The following is a 23,442-nucleotide window of genomic DNA, read 5'->3' as shown; positions in this document are numbered from 1 at the left end:
GCTGGATTATGATCTTAATTATTAGTCTAGAGGCCAGATACTTTGGAGCCAGCATATTTTAATGATTCTACTTTACCAAGGCCTAGTTTTACAAATAGCAGACAAGATAGAAAGCCTGTGTCTGAACAGCACTGCTTCAAACAGCAGATCTTGAACCGTTAACCTACATCGTCTCACATGATGGAATGCTTCTCCATTAAAAACAAAAATGTCTGCTTGTAGAAAACAAGTCAGGGAGAAAGCTGTCTGAGAAACTTTCTCCTTGCCAACTGGGTAGCCAGTTGTGCACAAAAACATGTGCATATTTGTATCAGTAAGTGAACCCCTTTCCAGAACAATTTGGAATATCTACTCTATGCTGAGACTGCATTTTGTCACACAGTTGTATGTGTGTACATGTCCTGTTTGAAATCTGAGGGTCTTGTACATGTGTGACTGTGCAGTTCTGCAGCTGGAGTTTGTTTGCAGTAAACTTGCCTTTTGTAATGATGAGAAAAGACGTGTTTCACTTAGATTCACTCTTGTGATTAGTTAAGCCAGTTATTCAATATTTCTGATAGCTGAAGTCTCACCACACAGTTGTGTTACTCCACTGCAAAAAGCAACTCCAGAGCTTTACTGCTTGCACATAGTTGATCAGTGCAGTACTTTACCTCTGACTCAATATTTTTAAGTACATTAAATTAAATTGCTTCTAGGTGATTGGATTGGCACAGCCCTGCTTTCTCATTTTAATTTTTAACTTATGAATGGTGCCGCATGTTGACATAGTTGTTTGTTTGTTGCTAAACTTTATATAATATGTGATTTCAGATTCAGCTTGAACTATTATCTAACTCACTACATGTAGCAGTGCATTATATGTAATGTTAGTATTTCTGCTTGAATCCTTGATATTGCAATGAAATTCCTACTTTATTAAATGTATTTGATATGCTAGTTTACTGTGTAGAATTTAACTTTTTTCTGGTTGTGCTCTTCCTTTTTACAAGCCGCTAGATAAAGGTAGTTTCTGACAATTACTGATCTATGTTTGTATTGCCAATGTACTTAGGGGGTAATGTAAAAATCATTTTAACAAAAGGAAATACAGATATTTAAAAAATTTACTACTAACTATATGGAAAAAGGGTCCATTGTGAAAACATAGTTTATCTTTGGATTCAATGTTTGTCTTTGGTTTTACAAAGTAGCTTGTATTTTAAGTATTTTCTACATAATATGGTAAAATGTAGAACAATTGCAATGCATCAATTAAAAGGGTTAATTTTCTGTACTCTATATATTTGGTGGTTTCTGACTTCTCATAACATAACAAAAGACCTCCAAGACTTAATAATTTAGGAAACAACTGCACCTTCCCTTTCTGAAAAATTATTTCTGTGAACTGTACTTTAGAGGAAAGACTGGGGAAACCACTGGGCGCTCAGTATGTAAAAAGAAATTATGTTTGGAATAAATGAATTACAGCTGAATTCACTTGTATCACATCAGGGCAAAGGCGGTCCAGATCTGTCCCCCTCTCCTTGTTTTGGAAGACATTGTGGGGCTTGGAAGTGCTAGTTTCAGAGTTAGTCCCTTGCTCAGGAGCTAGTCACATGAACATATGAAATTATCTTATACTGAATCAGACCCTTGGTCCATTGAAATCAGTATTGTCTACTTAGAGTGGCAGCGGCTCTTCCGGGGTCTCAGGTAGAGGTCTTTTCCATCACTTACTGCTAGATTTTTTCACTGGTGATACCAGGGATTGAATGTGGGACCTTCTGCATGCCAAGAAGATGTTCTACTGCTGAGCCACAGCCCATCTTGAGATAGGCCCTATGGTGTGTCAGTTCTTCCCCCAGTTACTGAATTCTGTACCTTGAACAAAATAGCACTCCAGAGCTTTTTAGAGTGGGAGAGATTCAGTGGGTAGGAATGGTAAAAAGGTTAGCAAATGCAAGCATTAGGAGGCTGTATCACTATTCCTAGCACCAGAGACACATGGCTGGTATTGGAGGACAAGTACATACAGCAAAGTATTAAAGTAAAAGATCCTTTCTGGTTTCCTGCCTGGTATTGCCCATACATTTCCAAACCTATTAACATGGAAAACAAAGTTGCACTTACCTGTAACTGTTGTTCATCAATGTCTTCTGCTCAGATGCACATTCCTTCCCTCCTCCTTCTCTGTGAGCTCTCATTGGAAAATCTGGAGGGATATATTGCTTTAGGAGCTCACAGCAGCTTGGTGGGAACTGAGGGAAGGGGGGGGGCAGTCCATCACAAGAGTAGGTGATGCACGTGTGAGGAAGGGTGCATGTGTTCTGCTCCTCGCGGGCGGACCACTCCAGTTCTAGAGAGTTTTTAGCTAGAGAAGTGTTCTCTGCAGCCGGCTCCTCGTGGGCAAATTTCCCCAGTTACAGAAAGTTTTTACCTAGAGAAGGGAGGAAAAGAAGAAGGAAACAGATTGCTAGAAGCAACAACCTTGTTAGGATGCTGCAACCTAACAATGACTGTAGCAGGCAGCCATAGAGCCAATTTTTTTGGGTATTCCCGAATATTTCTGGATACCAATACATTACCACTATTGGTATTTGGGTATATTCAGGAATACCAAAAAAATTCAGCTTCATTATATAAGAATCTGAAATATTCCGATCCCCCCCCCCCCGCACACTGCTAGTCTCTAGCTAAGGTAATAGAGGCTGAGGGTATAAAGTTAGGGAAGCAGCAAATCACCGCTGCTCATCATGTGGCTGGCACTGCTAGTAAGGCTATGGCTTCGACTGTGGTTCTCCACAGACATTCTTGGCTCCACTCCACCACCTTGCCTAATGATGCTAGGGCCAGGGTTGCAGATTTGCCCTTTGATGGAGGAGTACTTTTTAGTGCCCAGATTATGTACTTGACAAGAGTGTGCAAGAACAAACCACAAAAACTCACTGCCCCACCCACGCAAGGCTTCAAGCACAGGTATTTCCGAGGCCTTACCCAACAGTGATATCAAAGGCCTTACAGGCCTCAATCCCAGCAGCTCCAGGAGACCCCCTTCTGCCCTCACTATGAGCTCCCTCAGCCTCCTAAGAAACATCTGGGGAAGCAGTGGAACAAACAGGCCCCACGCTCCCCTAGGGAGTCTGTTGATAGGGGAAGGTCAATGAATAGTAGCGCTTTCTGAACCTGTTTCCTGCTTTGCCTTCAAGCTAGCCACATTCATATATGCTTGGGGGGCTATCAGCCAAGATGCTTGGGTGTTGTCTATTTTTTCTTCTGGCTATTATCTGCCTTTTAAGTGTTTGCCTCCTGACTGCTTCCCTATTGTTCAGATCCTGTTTTCTGTGTCCTGCAGTTTAAAGTTTCCCAGTTGATTAATAAAGGGGTGATTGAGTTGGTACCTGATAATGAGGTTTCTTCTGGATTTTACTCTAGATACTTTGAATGATGGGGGCAAGAGACCTATATTGGTTCTTTTCTGTCCCCAAATTCTGCATGACCATACTGTACCAGGTCCTCTCTTTACTGGAGACAAGTGCCTGGTTTGCTGTCATTGACTTAAAGGAAGCAGAAAGTTTTTATGTTATAACTGTGGTCCCACTCATTTTCTGTACACAGTTCTGCCCTTTGGGTTAGCCATGTCACCCAGAGTGTTCATTAAACTTATGTTAGTAGTTGTGGCCCATCTCCACCTTAAGGGTTGTACTATTTATCCCTACCTCAATGACTGGCTTTTTATGGCCCCATCGAAGTTGCTGCTCACTGACAAATTGCCATGGCCTTACATACCCTGCAATGTTTGGGTCTTATAGTTAATGAACAAAAATCTAGGCTGACTTCTCAGTCAGTCCTCTTTATTGCTGTCACACTGGATGCTGTAGCAGGCAGGGCTTTTCTGCCCAATAGCCGTGCTCTTATTTTGCACTTGTGGATATGCAAGTTCCAGAGCAGCAGATTATACTCAGCAAGGTCCATTCAAAAGCTCCTGGGATATATGGCCTTTGCTATAGCAGTAGTACCATTTGCAGGTTTACACATGAGGCCTTTACAGAACTGGTTTTCAATGAAGTTTGATTTTGTGTTGGATTCCCCCTGGAAGAGTTTGTCCATCCCCAGGGCAATTTTAGCCTCGTTATCTTGGTGGGCTGATCTTAATAACCTCAGTAAGGGCTGCCCCTTTGTCTCCCAAACTCATGACATTGAGGTTTTTACAGATGCTTCACTTTTAGGGTGGGGGGCTCAGTGTGGTACCTGTTCAGCCAATGGATCCTGGTCTCCTGTGGAATCTAGGATGCATATCACCTAGTTAGAACTTAGAGCTATTAGGTATGCCTTGCTTTCTTTTCCGGTGTTGCTAGAGGGCAAGAAGGTTCTCGTTGCCACAGACAACACCACAGGAAAGGCCCGTCTGAACAAGAAAAAGGGCACAATTCCCTGACATTAGTGGCAGAAGCCACTCGTATATGGTTTTGGCCTATTCTGAGACAGATCTCCCTTCAAGTCATCCATGCTGCAGGTGTTTCCAACATAGCAGCGGACTCCCTCAGCAGGTTGGTAGTCTGCACCCACTAATGGTCCCTTTCTGACACATACTTGCTCCCTGTTTTCCATCAGTGGGGCTTCCCTGTCATGGTACGTTTGGTATTATATGAGGTTGTGAAGGAGGAAGGGAGTCCACTGCTATGTTGGAAACTCCCCTAGGGAGCGTGGATCTATCCCAGCTAGAGGGTGTTTTTCAAATCACTTGGCGGGGCTGCCTCTTTTATGCTTTTCCTCCTATCCTCATTCTAGGCAGGGTTATAGTGAAACTCAGAACATCCTGGTGGCTCCTTTCTGGCCAAACAGTCTGGTTTCCATCCCTCCTGATTATGACCAAAAACAGTCATGTTCTCCTCCCGGCAGCAGAGGACCTGTTGTACATAGGCCCTCTGCTTCATGATGTGAGGTCCTTACACCTCACAGTGTGGTGGATACAGGGAGACTAGTGTGGTCTGACAAGGACATAAGCCCTCTACCAGGGAATCTTAAGCTGCTAAGTGAAAGAGATTTCAATACTAGTTATCTGACAAAGAGTTTTCCCTGGAATCCTGTCCACTACATATTATTTTTGAATATTTATTATTCCCAAAAGACTGGGCTCTCAGTGACCTCCATTAAGGTACACTTGGCTGCACAGAAGCCATGAAGATGAAAACATGGTTGCACTTACCCGTAACTTTGTTTGTCGAATAGTCTTCTGTGCAGGCACACATCCCTCCCTTCTTTCCCCACTGTGAGATCCTCTGCCTTAAGAACATAAGAACATAAGAGACGCCAATGTTGGATCAGGCCAAAGGCCCATCCAGTCCAACACTCTGTGTCACACAGTGGCCAGAAATACCAGGTGCCATCAGGAGGTCCAGCAGTGGGGCCAGGACATTAGAAGCCCTCCCACTGTTGACCCCCCCCCCAAGCACCAAGAAGACAGAGCATCACTTGCCCCAGAGCCCCTAGCTATACCTTGTGGCTAATAGCCACTGATGGACCTCTGCTCCATATGCTTATCTAATTCCCTTTTGAAGCCGTCCATGCTTGTAGCACCCACCACTTCCTGTGGCAGTGAATTCCATGTGTTAATCACTCTTTGGGTGAAGAAGTACTTCCTTTTATCCGTTCTAACCCGACCGCTCTGCAGTTTCATGGAGTGCCCACGAGTTCTTGTATTGTGAGAAAGGGAGAAAAGTACCTCTTTCTTTACCTGCTCTTTCCCATGCATAATCTTATAAACCTCGATCATGTCACCCCTCAGTCGTCTGTTTCTCCAAGCTAAAGAGCCCTAAGCGCTTTAACCTTTCCTCATAGGGAAAGTGTTCCAACCCTTTTATCATTCGAGTTGCCCTTTTCTGCACTTTTTCCAAAGCTATAATATCCTTTTTAAGGTGTGGTGCCCAGAACTGCACACAGTATTCCAAATGAGGTCTCACCATTGATTTATATAGGGGCATTATTATATTGGCTGATCTGTTTTCAATACCCTTCCTAATAATCCCCAGCATAGCATTGGCCTTCTTTATTGCAGTCACACACTGTCTCGACATTTTCAGTGAGTTATCCACTACAACTCCAAGATCTCTCTCTTGCTCAGTCTCTGCCAGTTCAGACCCCATCAATGTGTATTTATATTTAGGATTTTTGGCTCCAATGTGCATCACCTTGCACTTGGCCACATTGAACCCCATTTGCCATGTTGACGCCCACTCGCCCATCCTTGACAGATCCCCTTGGAGTGCCTCACAATCCTCACTGGTTTTCACCACCCTGAACAACTTTGTATCATCCGCAAATTTAGCCACTTCACTGCTTACTCCCATCTCCAAATCATTAATGAACAAGTTAAAAAGCAGTGGACCAAGTACTGATCCCTGCGGTACCCCACTGCTTACCACCCTCCACTGAGAAAATTGCCCACCTACACTCACTCTCTGTTTTCTATGAACTAGCCAGTTTTTGATCCATAAAAGGACTTGTCCTTCTATCCCATGATTTTTGAGCTTACTTAGGAGCCTTTGATGAGGAACTTTATCAAAAGCTTTCTGGAAGTCAAGGTAAATAATATCTATTGGATCCCCCTTGTCCACATGTTTGTTCACCCCCTCAAAGAACACTAACAGGTTAGTGAGACAAGATCTTCCCTTACAGAAACCGTGCTGAGTCTGCCTCAATAGGTTTTGTTCATCTATGTGCCTACTAATTCTTTCCTTAATAATGGTTTCCACCAATTTACCCGGTATCGACGTCAGACTGACTGGCCTGTAATTTCCCGGATCTCCTCTGGAACCCTTTTTAAAGATGGGAGTGACATTAGCTACCTTCCAATCCTCAGGAATGGAGGCAGATTTTAAGGAAAGATTACATATCTTTGTCAGGAGATCTACAAGTTCACATTTGAGTTCTTTCAGAACTCTCGGATGTATGCCATCTGGGCCTGGTGATTTTTCAGTTTTTAAGTTGTCTATCAGTTTTAGGACCTCCTCTCTCGTCACCTCAATCTGACTCAGGTCTTTCAACACCCCTCCTGAAATCAGTGGTTCTGGAGTGGGCAAGCACTTCTCATCTTCCACAGTGAAGACGGAGGCAAAAAATGCATTTAGCTTCTCAGCCATTTCCCTATCATCCTTCAATACTCCTTTTACCCCTTGGTCGTCCAAGGGCCCCACTGCCTCCCTGGCTGGTTTCCTGTTTCTAATGTATTTGAAGAAAGTTTTATTGTTGGTTTTTACGTTTTTTGCTATATGCTCCTCATATTCCCTTTTTGCCTGCCTGACCTCAGACTTGCATTTTATTTGCCATAGCCTGTGTTCCGTTTTATCAGCCTCACTGTGACTAGCTTTCCACTGCTTAAAGGAATTCTTTTTACTTTTTACAGCCTCCATTACTCTGTTTGTTAACCATGCAGGCTTTTTCCTATACCTTTTTGTGCCTTTCCTAACCACAGTGGCAAAGGGAGGACTGAGGGGAGGAGCACTCACCCCACATGCCACCTTGATCCATGCCCATCATGGCTCATTAAAGCGGGTCTCGAGGGGTCCTAAGGGAGATCATTAACGAGTCACTCTAGGAGGGCTTGTTCCCGGAGCCACTTAAGGAGGCTGTGGTTCATCCCCTCTTGAAAAAACCATCATTGGATCTGGCCAAACTGGCTCATTACTGACCAGTTTCCAACTTGCCCTATTTGGGCAAGGTAATAGAGAGGATTGTGGCAGTTTAGTTACAGAGCTTTTTGGATGACACTTCCATTCTAGATCCCTTCCAGTCCGGCTTCCTCCCTGGACATGGGACAGAGACAGCACTGGTCACCCTCACGGATGACCTTCGGAGGCATCTGGATCGAGGCGGATCGGCGGTGCTGTTGTTGTTGGACCTGTTAGCAGCGTTCAACACAGTCGACCACCAGCTACTTATCCACTGCCTCGCCAATACTTGAGTTCAGGGGCTCATCTTGCAATGGCTTGCATCCTTTCTCCAGGGTTGTGGACAATGAGTGGCTCTAGAGGAACAGCTGTCCCGAAGGCACCCACTGATTTGTGGAGTGCCCCATGGGCAGTACTTTCCCCAATGTTGTTTAACATCTATATGCGCCCCCTTGCCCAGATTGCCCGGAGGCATGGGCTTGGGTGTCACCAATATGCGGACAACGGAGAGCACTGCGTTTAGGGGCGCAAAGCCAGTTGGCCCTTCCAGGCCCCAGGGATGTCAGATTGGCTGCAACCAGAGCCAGGACCTTCTCGGTGGGGGCTCCACTTTGGTGGAATGAGCTCCCGGAAGAGATCAGGGCCCTGTGGGACCTTTTACAGTTCTGCAGGGCCTGTAAAACGGAGCTCTTCCACCTAGCATTTCACTAGGAGCCGCACCATACACTGAGGAGTGTCCCTGTGCCCTGGTTTGCCATCTTTGCTGCCAACCTGTGCCCTGGGTCTTACCATCGTGTCCTCAGCCATACTTGCTGTATACCAATGAGAACTGAGCTACTGTGTAAGAATAGCCATTCAACAATCACCCAAGTTACATCATAAAGAACTGTTGCTCTTTACTTGATATGTTCCAGCTTTTTATATGTTTTAAATGATTGTTAATTTTAAGTTATTTATATGTTTGCTGATGTTTTAACTGTATCTGTTTTTATGAAGCCTAGAAACAGCTAGAAAGCTTGGGATTTTTCTCCGTGACTGACCTACATGTGAGTAGTCCCCATGTATGCTTGCACAGAAGACCACTTAACGAACAACAGTTACAGGTTTAATTTTTTTGATTGGTTTCAGGCATCCTTTCTGCCTTTTACAGAGGTTGGTTTGGGTATATGGTTAAGAACAGGCAAGGATGGTGATTTTTGGTGCCCTTTTTGGTCCATTTCAGCTCTAGTTTTAAGAACATAAGAGAAGCCAATGCTGGATCAGGCCAATGGCCCATCCAGTCCAACACTATGACATTCTGCAAAAGCAGTTGTTGCGCCCTCAATCTCCTGTTTGACCCGCACGTTCCCCTAATTTCGCCTGCGTCTTCTTGATCCTAAACAATAAGGATCAAGAAGACGGGGAAATCGAGGGGAGATGCAGGTCAAAATGCAGCTGTGCAGCAAATAGTGGAAAATTGAGCAGTACAACTAGGGGAAACGGGAGACTGAGGATGCAACAACTGCTTTGTGGAATCGGTCTCTGTTGCACAATGGCCAAAAATGACATGTGCCATCAGGAGGCCCACCAGTGGGGCCAGGACACTGATGACAGAAAATGCGTTTTGTGAATGCAGGGCCAGCTGATCTATCATTCAATAGCTCAATGCAGTGGGGAAAATTAAATTTATAATTCAAACTCTATACAAATGTGTATGGAATTACTCTGTGTAAGAGAGAGAGCATGAACCAATATTGTTACTCTGTTGTACTACACCATTGGTGAACAGAGTCCTTTCCCTTTCCCTTTTTTCATATAGGTTCATGTAAATCAAGATCTGAATGGCTATCAATCTTTTTCATGTTTTAGGCATTTGCCAAATATCCATAGAATGCTTTGATATTTTAACATAAAACAAGACATGCTGTGGTTCAAATCTATTCAAAATCCATTACCTCTAAGCTTCTACACTGTATGTTTGTTGGGCTCAATAAAATATTTTGCATGGCTTTTGCTTTTGGCTTTTGCTATGAACCAAAGAGGCTACCTTTATCTTCTCTCTTGCAAATAATCAGAATTTAGCCAACAAAGAGAGGGATTCTCCAGGTGGAAGAGAAAGATCTTGTGAAAACTGAGTATTCCAATTTGGTTGCCTTTGACTCAATACTTAGTGCATCAAGTAAAAGTAATCTCTACTGTTGTTAGTGTAAGGATTATGACATTTGATCTAGGCCTTTTAAGCGACCCGTCTGCTCTGTCTGACATCACTGAGATATTTTATTAATTACTGGCTTTTATATTTTTTAGTTGGATGCCTTTCAGACCCCCCCCCCCCCGACTGCCATGGCTAGAACCTGTACTCACTGAAATGAGATAAGCATTCTGCTCAAGATTCAGACAATGCTCATGAGCTCCAAAATCTTGTTGTGCCCCTCCCCTTTTTGTTTTTTAACATCCAACCTTATGAAGAGTTCTGGAGAACTTGAAGGCTTACATGCTATGTTGTGTTATTTTGGTTGGTCTTGATAAAGGTATCACATGACTTTTGCTTTTGAATTTTGCTATGGACCAACATGGCTACCTACCTTTTTAAACTTCTAATAACCCTGCTCTGAATGTACTCAGAAGTGCCCTCATCTTCAGACATCTTACAGATATTAAAATTCCAGTCTTTCACTTGCTTCTAGCAGATGGCAACATAGGTGAAAACTGAACAGCAACATCAATTTATATATTAACTATATGACTTGGCCACATTAATTTAGTAGAAGGATGCACTGTTCCTTCCCTGTTCAGTCTGTGTACTCCCATCCTGTATATTTTTGTGTATTATACCTGCAGAGCTGAAGTAGCAGGGTAAGGAAAAGACATTTGCAGAGGCTGAGGCAGAGTCATTAGACTTCATTAGTGGAAAATATCCATGCAAGTGGGCTGAAAGTCTGAGCTCTGGTTGTTTTATAGCAGAGGTAACGTGAAAAGTTTCAGAACATCCGAATATTATCTACAGGAACACAGAAAAAAGAGAGAGTGCCATCAATTGAAAGTCTCTGGAAAGATCTGCTATGGATTCTTTAATGGAATTTGCTTTAATTTACTACTGCAGATTTTGGCACAGCCTCTAGATGGCACCATAAGGCTTTGAGTAGAAAGCAATTTTGTGCAAAAACCCCCCCCCCCAGCAGGAAGTTGAGCTGTTTTATTTACTCAGTAGACCTTCAGTCTAATTCTTATGCAGTTTTAATGGCTGATGCCCCATGGAAAAAGCAATACGTAGTGACTGGTCTGTATTTGGGGAGGGGAAAAAGATGCTCAAACAGCTCATCTCACATTTTATACACAATTTTTCTAACATTGGAATGAATGTTGAAAGTCCACCCCCCCTTTCTCTTACCATTAAACACAATGGTTGCCTGGAATCGAAATGAGCAGTGGCCACAGGACTGAAGGTGGTGGTGGTGGTGGGGAGACAGCAGCAGAGCAGGTAAAAGTGATGTACAATTCGACTGAGCAAGGAGGCCCTCCCTTCCCAGGCTCCCATTGCTCTTCTGGCTCATAATGGGGACACTGATTAAATGCCCCCTGCAGGCCTTCATCATGAAAATGGTCTGTCCTGTAACTGCAGGGCATGTAATCTTGAAGGACCAGAGAAAGACAATTCACCAGAAACAATTTGCATTCTACCATCATGTTACAAAACTGTCACACAGATATTGATCTCATTGCAATTTGCTGAAAAACCTGATTGCTTTGCTAATATAGGGAAACAGTGGCTTATGTCTGTCTTTGTGAATGAGGGGCTTACTGCTATCCCCTCATAAATGTAGCACATTTAGATGTAAAATGTTTCTGGACTTGTTTCCATTTGTTTCTGTTTCAGAGTCATTTATTGTTACTGATCTTCCAAATCTGCTCTTGCTAAACAATTTATGTACAAGAATACAACTGATGTATGCAGCAAATTGCTTGAAAATCATGGGTTTGTATATTACACTCTATTTCCAATTATGAAAGGACACTTCGTGTGTGTGTGTGTGTGTGTGTGTGTGTGTGTGTGTGTGTGTGTGGTGATTTCTGCAGATTCCTCCTCATTGTTCCCCCTTTGCCTCCTGTGCTATGGGTGAGCTCTTCTGACTTACAGGAATAACATTTCAGGGGCTCAGTGGGCTACAGTGGGAAGAGAAGGGGCAAAGTCCTGCTCTATGAGCTCTGCCCTGTACACAGCTGTTTTAGAATATGAATTATGGTGTTTGGTTTGATTTAAAATCTGGCTTCCTGTCATGGCCCTTTTATTCTGAGAAAGAACATGTTGTAAGCAACGTTCCCTCCAAGCTGTGGGGTCTTGTGAGCAAAACTTCTACTTTGTGAGCTACTGGCATTAACTTGTGAGCGAGCAATTTGGCTACTCCATAGATTAGTCTGCTCTGGAGCCATCCTTCCTGAGCTAAGATAAAAATCTGAGCTGGAGGCTAAAAAACTGAGCTAGCTCTCACCACCTCAGCTTAGAGGGAACACTGGTTGTAAGCTGCTTTAAGTCCCCATTGGGGAGAAGTGGAGTAATAAAGACCCCTGGTTTGAAGTGAATTAAGGGATAATCTTCTCCTGACACGTCAAAGGTATGGGCTGGGTTTTGAATCCAAGACTCTGTTTTGAGGATCAGTGGTCTGACTATCAAGCAGCTTCATGTGGAAAGAAGGTGAATCAATAGAATAACATGTTTCATAAAATCTGCCCTCCTACCAAAGAATATTGAAAGGTCCAGGCAAACAGGTTTGGGTGCCCCAGAACAGATTGCTGCGTACTGTGATTACATGATAATGCTCACTGTGTACAAATTTCAGCACAGTAAATTCAGAAACAGCTTTCCCCTTTGCTTTACATAAAGAAATGAGCTAACCTCTATAATAAATTCTTAAGCCCTAAGTATTTATTTTGGCCTCTTTAGCAGCTAAGACCCCATTTTTCATTTTGTCCCCTAAAACCAGCGTGAAATAATCACCAGTTATTTGGGCCGACCGAATCACATACCCCGATGGTCTCTCCCCTCCCCAGACTCAAATCACACTGATATAATTAGACAAAATCCCACCAGCCACTGGGTATTCCCACCAAAGGGACATACCAGAGGGATGAAATGACACATTGTCCATACAAGCAAATATTTCAGTTGTGGCAGCTGAAGTTAATTCAGGAGTTGTTATCCTCAGACAAGAGGTCCAGCATTGAGGCCCCAGCAAAGATTAGCTTGCTCCTCACTGCCATTAGGTTGCAGCTCCTGACCTAGAGGTTATTCATGCTGCCTAGCTAATTATGGAACTGCAGAACTTCCTCTCTCCTTTGGTGCTCAAATGATTCTGGCAGGAAAGTGGTTAATACTCAAAGCCAGCCTCACTGGAGCAGCCTCTTTCCTCCAAGTGTAGCCATCTGGATTCAATAAAAACTAGCAAAGGAGAGCCTGTGTTCCACTCCCCTCTTTTTATGAAGAAACTGTCAAAACATTCCAATGGTGTGAGCTAGAATCCGGTGCAGAGATCGCTAGCAAAGCGCAAGACCCCAGGTACAGTCATGGCTCCCCAAAATGCCTTTTTTCTGCTGGTTATCCTGGCTGATGCTATCCACGGGCAACAACAACAACAGTTAATGGAGTACGTGGAAAGAAGGCTGTCTGTCTTAGAGGTGAGAACATGAGACTAGAATGGCAAATGATGCACCCTGCTCTGGATCTGATGCACACAGTGCTAGGAGAGTTCAATTCTGCTGTTGTGGATGCTGGGTCTGGGGTTACTTGCGGCAGCCAGATAGAAGAAACAGTGTCTAACTGGGGACTGATTTCAAGGATGCAGGGGTTTGAAAATGATTCTTGACCTAAAGTTTAAGCTAAGGAGCTGAGCTATAACAGAGTCATACCCACCCTTCACCCACAAGCGTTGGCGGGTTGAGAGGCTGGGGTAGATAATGGGGAAGTTTCTGGCTGCCCTGTTGGTGTAGTTTGTCTTTACAGTGAGTTCAAGACATTCTGAGATAATTTTGCCAGCCTTGTTCTTTAGCATTTCATGGCTCTATAGAATCCCTCATTTAAGAACCCAATAGGTGCACAGCTTTCTATTAAAATATTTGCTATTATATCTTTATTTGATAATGCTACAATGGCTACTGAGTATTAGTGGCTGGATCCAAAACACCAACTGGGAGGATAAAAAAGGCTGTCAAGGCTCTCTAATTTCTGCAGTCATTCAAGAAGACGTTTTTGCTTCCCATTCTCTCCTCAGGAGCGGATCTCCCAGTGGCACGATCAGAGTAGTCGTTACTCCAGTGAGCTGAGGGATTTTAAAAACAAAGTGTTGTCCATGCTGGAATCAGTGGAGAAAGAACGGGAAACGATCCGGGCAGAGGTAGAGAACACAGCCGTGCGCGTGGATCGGCTGGAGCGTGAGGTGGACTACCTTGAAACCCAAAATCCTGCTCCATCTTGTGTGGAGGTAGATGAGAAGCTCATGGAAAATCAGGTCTCCACTGGCAAAAAGCGCAAGAATGAGAAGTATGAGAAACTGACAGGTGAGAGGAGGTCCTCACAGCTAGAACAGGATGACAAATATGCTTCTGCAAGGCAGCTGCAACACATTCCCACAAGTCTCTGACATAATCCATATGTGCTGTGTCTGGTCTTTGTGAGATAAATATGTGTGTACAGGCCTAGCTGCAAATGCAATTGTCTTGCTTTGGGGAGGGGGGACAGCCATGTACTTATGTGCCTTGTTTTAAAAGTCTAAATGTGCAGTCTAGATAGACTTTGGGGAATGCATCCTGACCACTTTCTTTTTTGACCTAAAGAGTTAATGATTGAAAACTGGCAAGGCTATTAAAATTGGCAATATGAAATTGATGAGGGCCAGTTACCAAAGAAAAAAGCAAGATAGCTCAGAGCCCCTCAATATTTATTTAACAGTTTTATACCACTTTCACATGATTCTCAAAGTGGTTTCCAAATATAAACCAGTTTCAAACAAAAATTTGTTTGAAACTGGTTTATATTTGGAAACCACTTTGAGAATCATGTGAAAGTGGTATAAAACTCTTAACAATCATTAAACATTAGACTTAATCAAAACAATTCAAGTAAAAGCTCAAGTTAACAGCACTGCCTTACACAGCTATCTGAACTGTGTGAGAGAGGAGGTGGCTTTATTTCAACTGTCATTACAAAGACAGGGCAGCTTTTTTGTTGTTGTTCAGACGCACAGTTGAGTCCAACTCTTCGCAACCCCATGGACCAGATCACGCCAGGCCTTACTGTCTTCCGCCGTCCTCTGAAGTTTGCTCAATTTCATGTTCGTTGCATCTATGACACTGTCTAACCATCTCACCCTTTGCCGTCCCCGTCTTCTTTGACCTTCAATCTTTCCCAGCATCAGGGTCTTTTTCAGTGAATGCTCCCTTCTCATTTGGTGGCCAAAGTATTTGAGCTTCAGTTTCATTATTTGGCCTTCCAGGGAACAGTCAGGGTTGATTTCTTTTAGGATTGACTGATTTGCTACTGGATGCTAAACCAAACATTACACAGTCCACAACCTATGGGTGCTGCCATCGTTTTAGAGGTAAACATGAGCCATTTAAAAATGCTACAAGGGTGCACAGATTAGGTGATCTTGTCCCCTTGCAGCTTTTAAAGTGCCAAAACAGGTCCCTGTGGCTGTTTCAGCAATTTAAAAGGTATGGGGGGAGGGGAAGATTGCCTCATCCCACTGTACTGTGGGCCCAATCAGGGATGGTTCCTCGCAGCATTTTTAAATGGCTTGAATTTACCTCTGCAATAGTGGTGGCAGTGGATGCTATAGCATCTGGTTTGATCCTGAGAACACTCTTACCTGGACAGCTGCAGTTCTCACCTCTTTTAGGGAGCATTTTAAAATCCATCCTGGCTCATGTGGGGAGAGATGATCCCTCAAGTATGTGAGACCCAGACAGTAACAGGCTTCAAAGGTCAAAAACACCACCTTCAACTGAGTTTGGAAGCAAACTAGATGATGTAGTAGAAAAGAGCAAGAGTTCAGTAGCACCTTAAAGACTAACAAAATAAAAAAAATTGTCACAAATTGTTGTTAGCCTTTAAGGTGCTACTGGACTCTTGCTCTTTTCTACTGCTACAGACAGACTAGCGTGGCTACCCATCTTGACCTATGTATATGATGTAATATTGCTGTCGTATGACTAGTCCTACTGACTCCTGTCAGTAGATGAGCTGCTACATTCTGGTCCATATGGAGTGTCTGAGTCATCTTCAAGGGCATTCCCAGACAATGTGCATTACAGTGATCTATCCTCAGTGTTACAATAGCATGGATCAGTGTAACTAGATTAGGTGAGTCCACCCTGCATCATTTTCCTAACCCAAAATGTCCCCAGTGGGGTCATTATTTGCCCCATCAGAAGTCTGTGTTTGCTCTGAATATGTGTACTTGCAGCCACACTATGAGGCAAATAGCTCCCCCAGTCCATTAGATTTTGGGGAAACGGACGGAGTCTTCTGTTGCCTGCTAGCTCCTGAGGAGAATTGGGCAGGAAGTGTGTCCAACAAAACATTTCAATGTCCTCTTCAGTCAGCAGTAATTGCACTGCTGTCCTGCTCTGTCAACTACTGAAACCGGGAATGGCAGGACTATAGATATTAAGAAAGGCTTAGATATCAGTCACTAAAGCTAAGCTGCACATTGCCAAGAAAAGAAAAAAACAGTTTGCCAGAAATAAATCAGAAACAACTCACTGTTGTTTAGGATGTTTTGTAAACAAGCAAGCTTGGACTCAGCTGCTCAGTGAGTATCTGGATCTCATTTAAGCTGTCCAGGGCCAGGTTTGATAAAGAATATATAAAGTATATATTGCCAAATGGTGCATTTTACAGTTTTGGATGTAAATGAATAACAAACATATGAAGCTACTTTATGCCATTGGTCCATCTATCTTAGGGCTGCCACTGCCAGCCTCCAGGTGGGACCTGGGGATCCCCTGGAATTACAGCTCATCTCTAGACTACAGAAATCAGTCCCCCTGGAGAAAATGGATGCGTTGGAGGGTAGACTCTATGGCAATGTACCCCACAGAGTACAGATAGTGGTACTAGTTATTTTGGGCTTCTCCATGAGAGCATGGGGACTTTAGTCTTAGCTGCAATGGCTGATAGCCATGGAGAGACCTATTGTCCATTATCTTGATCCAGTGACAAGAGTGCCATATATGGATCTACTGTGATGGGAGCACAACTCCCTATCTTCCCCTCCTAAATTGTGAACCTTAAGGAAGGGGTTTGTATGATTTTACATCTGTACAATGCCTTGGATATTGTAAGTCCTTTTATAATTAATAAATTATGATGGTGAACAGGGAAAATTAAAACCCTGCAACCATCTGTATCTACTCAGGTACCCAGGAGAGCTTTGTGGGGAAGGTGAGCAGTCTTAAAGACCATGGGGAGAGTTCTGGAGCAGAGCGCAACCATTTCTTTTCTCTTGAATTAACATAGTTGGTTGGAGTACACTTTTCAGAGGCATCACTCCAAGCAAGGGAATACACGATAAACACTACCTTTTTTTTTTTCTCAGCATGGATGCAAACTAAAAAAGGAATATTAGTAATTTAATCCTCACTGAGGTGGCCATGCAAATAGAACATAAGCGGAACACTTTACTGCTGGAGCTAATGTGACTGTAAACGACAGCTCTTTGAAAGTTGAGCAGCAGACATATTCATGACAGGCATTTCTGAGACTTCTAGAAATCTGGGCAGGGGGGTGGGTGGGAAGTCCAGCAGATTCTGAACAAAGCAGACATTTTGTCATTTATAGGTTACATCCAAACTAGATTGGCCATTTCCACTGATGCCCTCTTCTTGTTGTGCCTGAGTAGCCTCCTATCCCAACAAGAACAGCATTCTAAATAGGCTGTAGTGGGTGGAGGACGCAGGAAAATTCCATTTCATTCATGAAAATTTAGTGTGAATCCAACTCTGTGATTTGCTCACCTGACTGTACTGCATTCAGACCTCATGCTAAACTACGGGTTATAAACCACCATTTGATTAAACTCCATTTTAGTACACCGTTGATTTGCAGGCTTCCCAAGAAGCAGTGAGTAGTTGGTGGAAGCTCAGCTGGCATTCTGACTTTTTAAACAATGGTTAGTAGAAGAAGAGATGTTTTACATCCCAGTTCAGAAGACCGAGTTTTGTTTGTTTGGCTAATGTTTGTCACACAGAGCAGCAGAATGATGTAGCTGCTCCAGTGGCATGCGGCTATGATAACGTTTTCTCAGGGCATACCCTCCCTTCATCTGCCTGCTCTGTGTCCTCCTTCCCATAACCACCAATGCCTGGGCCACTGGAATCCAGCCCAAATGTCTGGCCTTACCTGGAGGGCGGAAGATTAGCTAGGAGAGGAGGTGGTCAAGCCTAGCACCTAGACACAGGGAGAGTGATGTTGGGTGGGGTTTAGAGGGTAACCATGGAGGTGCGGTGCTGTGGTCTCTAGGCCAGTGGAGGCCAGCAGATGGTAGGGGGACTGAGAAGAAGAGGAAATTGAACCTGGAGGAAGAAGGAAAGGAGGGGGAAGAAAGAGGCCTATTGGAGGCCACAGTGTGAGAGCCAGGCTTGAGCAGCATGGGTCCTGCCCCTCTGAGGGGCTGTAAATGCTGAGTGGGTGGTATTATTGTCAAATCTCTGGTGTGTAAGAAGCTCTAAAAACATACAGGACAGCATATGGTGGACTTCTCCTGAGGTTGCTTTCATGAATGGACCCCTGGTATGGCATTCCGCCGCCTCTGCGAGTTCCATGCTCGTCAACAGACATACCTTCCTCCCCATAAAGAAAAAATCCCCTTAAAAATCCACCTTTGGATCCCAGGAGACAGCAAGAAAGTGAGTGACCTGGCTATGAACATATGTTTCTTCTCAAGTGTTCATTTAATTTCTGAGAGAAAGCAAATTTAGGGAATGTAGTAAAATAGCAAGAGAAAAGGGGGAAAGGCTGTAAAAGCTTTATTTTCGTTCAGAGCAAAAAAAAAAGTTTAGGGAATGAAGATTGAAAAGAGGAGAGGTGGCTGATAATTAGTTTAACTGAAAGTAGAAGATCTCTGAAGGGATCAAAAGATCTCTTGCCCTAGACTTCTCTGTCCTTTCCTTGCCCTTTGATTTTAGATGATACATAATGAGCAGACTGCATAGGAAGTAGTGTTTTGCCACACAGTACAACAGAGTTCAGGACAGCATTCTGTGATTCTGCTTGAGGGGAAAAAGGAGTCTAGCAAAAGAATAACGGGTTTACAAGCACTGCGGTCTGCTATGTTTGGTAGACTAAGACCATTTCCACACATGTGCAAACCGCCACATTGGCATTCTTAAATCATCAATGTTTATAAAACTTTCTGCACAATTTTTGGCTGCTCCAGGAGTAGCTTCGAATTTACTGCCCATTACCCCATGTTTTCTGGATTCACTTTTCCTGTGATTTTTCCCTCTTCACAGTTTTCAAGAGTGGAATTCCCGAAATTGAATTTTGTTTCCCACCACACTTTTGTGGCATCAGTGTCACGTCTGTGTACACCCCATCCCTGGCTACAACACTCCCAAGTTCCACAAACAACAAACTGGGTTTTTTTAAGGATAGTTTTGATAGTGTTAAAATGCTGATTTTTAAAAAACGTAATAATATCACTGCATTATAACTCAGAGACAAAATGGTGAGGTTTAATGTACCTTTCTCCATACAACTACCTATCCATGAGATTTCTTTCTTTTTTTGTGTGTGTTGGTAGGTTCTGTTGCCACGCGCTTGTATTATTTCTTCATTCTCACTGTTATGAATTGGTGTATCCAGTTCCATGATCACTAGCCATGGTGGCAAACATGCTGTTCCCCACAATACATCCAGCCTTTTTTAAAAAAAAAACTATGTTATGATGTTATAACATTACTGCACATGCACACAAAAAAAGAGGAGATTCTGGTGCTGACAAAGTACATGATGACACAGATGCACAACCCATTTTAAAGAAAAGTGTGGAACACATGGGGAGGGTTGGATCCAAATTCAAGAAAAAAATTCCCCGAAATCAATGCCCTTTTGCATCATTATCCGGCCACAAAGCCGGAGTACCAGCTGGGGATTCTACTCTCTGGGAAACAGTGGCAACACTGAAGTGCAGAAGAGGTCTAAGTAGTGTTTGTGCAACAAACTGCAATTTAAACTATCTTTTATTGTAGAGGTTTATTCATGGTATGAGCTTGTTATTTAGTTGAACAAAACTAAATTGTTTCGTTTTCACTTTGCATATCTTGAACATCATCATGTTACATGTTGATTTGCTGTTCATTCTCTGGCGATAAATTTGAACCTTACCTGCCATTCCCATGTACTTGAAAAAGTGAGCATGCACACGAAATTTCATACCTTGAATAAACCTTTGTTGGTCTTAAAGGTGCCACTGGACTCTAAAATTTGTTCTACTGCTGACCAACAGGATCTGTCTTTTATTATGACATCTGAATAAGGCTTATATGTTGTATTTTAGTATACTTCTTTTGAAATTCTGAGCTATGGATTTGTGTTACAGAACAAAGCTCACCTTCTGTAACTATTCTTTATAGATTGCAGTGATACTATCTCCCAAGTGAAAGCCATGAAGATTCTAAAGCGTTTTGGCAGCACTGCTGGTCTCTGGACCAAAGACCCCTTAGGGAATTCAGAGAAGATCTATGTGTTTGATGGCACCAGCAACGATACTGTGTATGTCTTTCCCAGGATGAGAGAATTCACACTCTTTTCTGCTACTCGAAAAGCAGCACGTATCAGGCTACCCTATCCATGGGTAGGCACTGGACACTTGGTATATGGAGGCCATCTTTATTATATTCGGCGGCATGGAACATTCCAGGTCATCAAATTCAGTTTGGCCAACAAAACTATTGTTGATAGCTCTGTCTTCCCTGCGGAGGAACAGATCCCTGTCTTTGGTCTTTCATTTTACAATTACATTGAGCTGGCAGCTGATGAGGAAGGACTCTGGGCCATCTACGCCACACAAGAGAATGAGAAGAACATTGCACTGGCCAAACTAGACCCTGCGTCTCTAGACATTGAGCAAATGTGGGACACACCATGCCCCCGTGAGAACGCTGAGAGTGCCTTTATCATCTGTGGAGCCCTCTATGTGGTGTATAATACCCGCCTGCCCAGTCGGTCTCGTATCCAGTGTGTCTTTGATGTCAGTGGCTCTATGTCATCTGAAGATGCTGGCCTGGTCTATTTCCCCAAGCGGTATGGCTCTCACTCCAGCATGAAATACAGTCCCAAAGAGAGGCAGATATATGCCTGGGATGATGGCTATCAGATCATCTACCGTATGGAGATGAAGAAGAAGACCGAGGTCTGAAAAAGCCCAGGGGCTCTGTTGGAGAGGAGGGACATGTTTCTGTGACTCTGCCACCCATTCATGCCAAGTGGCATTGTGGCATGTTCAGCTCCAGAGAAAATCTGCAGCCACCGAAAGTGGCAGCTTGAGTGTTAAAAAAGAGAGAAAGATGTCTTCACATTCATCAGTTCTTGACATGAAGTGTGTGTGTGTGTGTGTATACAGTGTATATATACAGTTGTAACTGATTACAACTGTTCTGCAAATTACTGGATGGGATGTATTAACAGAAGATATTTACTTTCTTTTTTAAAAGACTAATTTGGTTTCAACAAGTTAAGCAGAAAAACAACTGAACAATGACAACAAAAGAAAGGCATTTTCCAATAGAAATGCAGATAATTTCTTTTGTTAAAAAAGGACATTTAAGTAGAACAGAAATTATCTATATCTTTTATTGAAACTATCATTCTTTTTTGGTTTTAGCTAAAGTAAAACTGAAATAGCCTTTTAAAATTAAAATTTCCTATCTACTTCACACACACACACACACACACGTATGTTCTATACAATAACTTGCAGAACACTTTTAACCAAACCTAGTTCCTAGAGAGGGATACATATCCCCAGATTTTCCCTATAACTTAGAAATCAAGCTGGCATCTCCCAACTAGAATTGCCAATTCTGTAGACTTTCCCGTCTGCAAAAACACAGCCCAGCAGGATTTTCAATTCATTGCCCATGTGGGTGAGCAGGCAGGCATTCATGACTCCAAGGCCAGACAACTAGAGTTTGCACTGCTATAAAAGATATTCCCAGCGGCTTCTGTTAATTTAACAAGAGTGTAAAACATATTGTTCTTCTTACTTTTTCTGCCCTTCAAAAGGAACTTGTGTTTCTGGGAACTCAGATGCTATAATTGGGCAGTCCAGGTGGCAGTTTCCTGCTTAGTTGTTGTACCTTATTATTTTTCTTGTTATTTTTTAATGTCTCCTCTCAGTGAATCCAAGGATGTTTGTTTCAGACATTTTTTCATGCATATGAAAAAGTAGTTGCTGCAGCTCCTCATTGTGAGATCTGCCCCTGATTTGCAATTTACCTCTGATTTTCTACGCACAAAACTTGGTTCCTTATTAAAGAGGCACTAATTCTGTGATCAGTCTAGGCAAAGATCTATTGAGATGGAATTGTCCTAGGACTTGCAGGAAGAATCTCTCTCAAAAGGAAATCAAGGCCACATTTAGTCCTTGCCAGCAAATTGGAGTTTAACTGAAGGCTTCCCAAACCAGGAAGCTTTCAATCACATTTCATGTGGGAAAAGAGACAAGAGGAGTGAGGAGGGTATGAACATGGCAAACAAGTTATGTTTATGCCAGTTATGAGGAAACAAGATTTTGGGAAGTGAATACAAGAATCTGCTTTATACTGAATCAAACTCTTGATCCATCAAAGTCAGCATTGTCTACTCATACTGGCAGCTGCTCTTCAGAGTCTCAGGTAGAAGTCTTTCACATCACCTACTGCCAGATCCTTTAACTGAAGATGCTGAGAATTGAACTTAGGACCTTCTGCATGCCAAGCCAGATGCTCTACCACTGAGCACACTGTAATATTTCTTTAGTCCCCAGGATTCAATAGCTGTTGTCTCTCCTCCCTCCCTTGAAGGTCAATGATAATGGACTGTATTTTTGAGCTGCTGGAATCCTGTATCTTCATACTTTGGGTAGACCTGTTTCTTCATATATGTTACATACTAATTACACCACTAGATATATTTTTTTTTTAGTCCCAGCGTCACTCTCTCATGTTGTCTATATTTCTCTCCCTGTTTCTTAATTTCTGCAAGGAATACTGTGAATGCTGAGGACTGGCTGCATGTTTTTGTAGGTTCTCAAGCAAGGAGACTTTTTGACTGTCTTAGGTTATATGTGTGTTATATGCATGTTTCGCAACATACCCTTGAGGGGCAAAAGGGGCATGTTCTCACTTCACATCAGACTCTGCCAGTCTGAAACAAACTACACTTCTTCTGATCATCCTGGGCTGTTCAGTCCTAAAAACACGTACCAGGGGAGTAAGCCCCATGTTTGCTTACTTTGCTGAGTAGGAATTTGATTAGACCTACTTAGGATTGCTCTTTATAGCATCTGTGAGTCAAGATGTTCCCTTATGTATGCTAGGCTCATCGGTAAAACAGGCTACAGCTGCATCACTGTGCTTTCTAGCTAGTGTCATGCACTAACATTTGCTAAGAACATTTCTTTGGGAGAGCCCACAAACCACAAAATGTGTCTTTTAAAAATTGTATTGATTCCTCCCCAAAAGTTTTTAATATGCTGTAATAAAAAGTTTCCTTGATAGCTGATGGATTGGTTTCCTAGCACTACAGGTGTTACCATGCTGCACATTATCACTTGGC

The 23,442-nt window shown here is 43.0% G+C and overlaps 1 protein-coding gene across 1 annotated transcript; it reads left to right on the top strand.

Annotated features, from left to right (window-relative positions):
* The first annotated feature begins 13,111 nt into the window (after window positions 1–13,111).
* OLFML3 (olfactomedin like 3) lies at window positions 13,112–22,497 on the top strand. The gene is made up of 3 exons (XM_015411434.1): window positions 13,112–13,301; window positions 13,895–14,180; window positions 20,259–22,497. Exons 1-3 carry the CDS (start codon window positions 13,191–13,193, stop codon window positions 21,041–21,043), a joined length of 1,182 nt encoding a protein of 393 aa, XP_015266920.1. The 5' UTR covers window positions 13,112–13,190; the 3' UTR covers window positions 21,044–22,497.
* Window positions 22,498–23,442: the final 945 nt, after the last annotated feature.

This window comes from Gekko japonicus, unplaced genomic scaffold (assembly GCF_001447785.1).
Source record: "Gekko japonicus isolate JY-2015 unplaced genomic scaffold, Gekko_japonicus_V1.1 scaffold437, whole genome shotgun sequence".
NCBI classification, from domain to species: domain Eukaryota; kingdom Metazoa; phylum Chordata; class Lepidosauria; order Squamata; family Gekkonidae; genus Gekko; species Gekko japonicus.
This window is presented reverse-complemented; position numbering and strand designations above follow the sequence as displayed.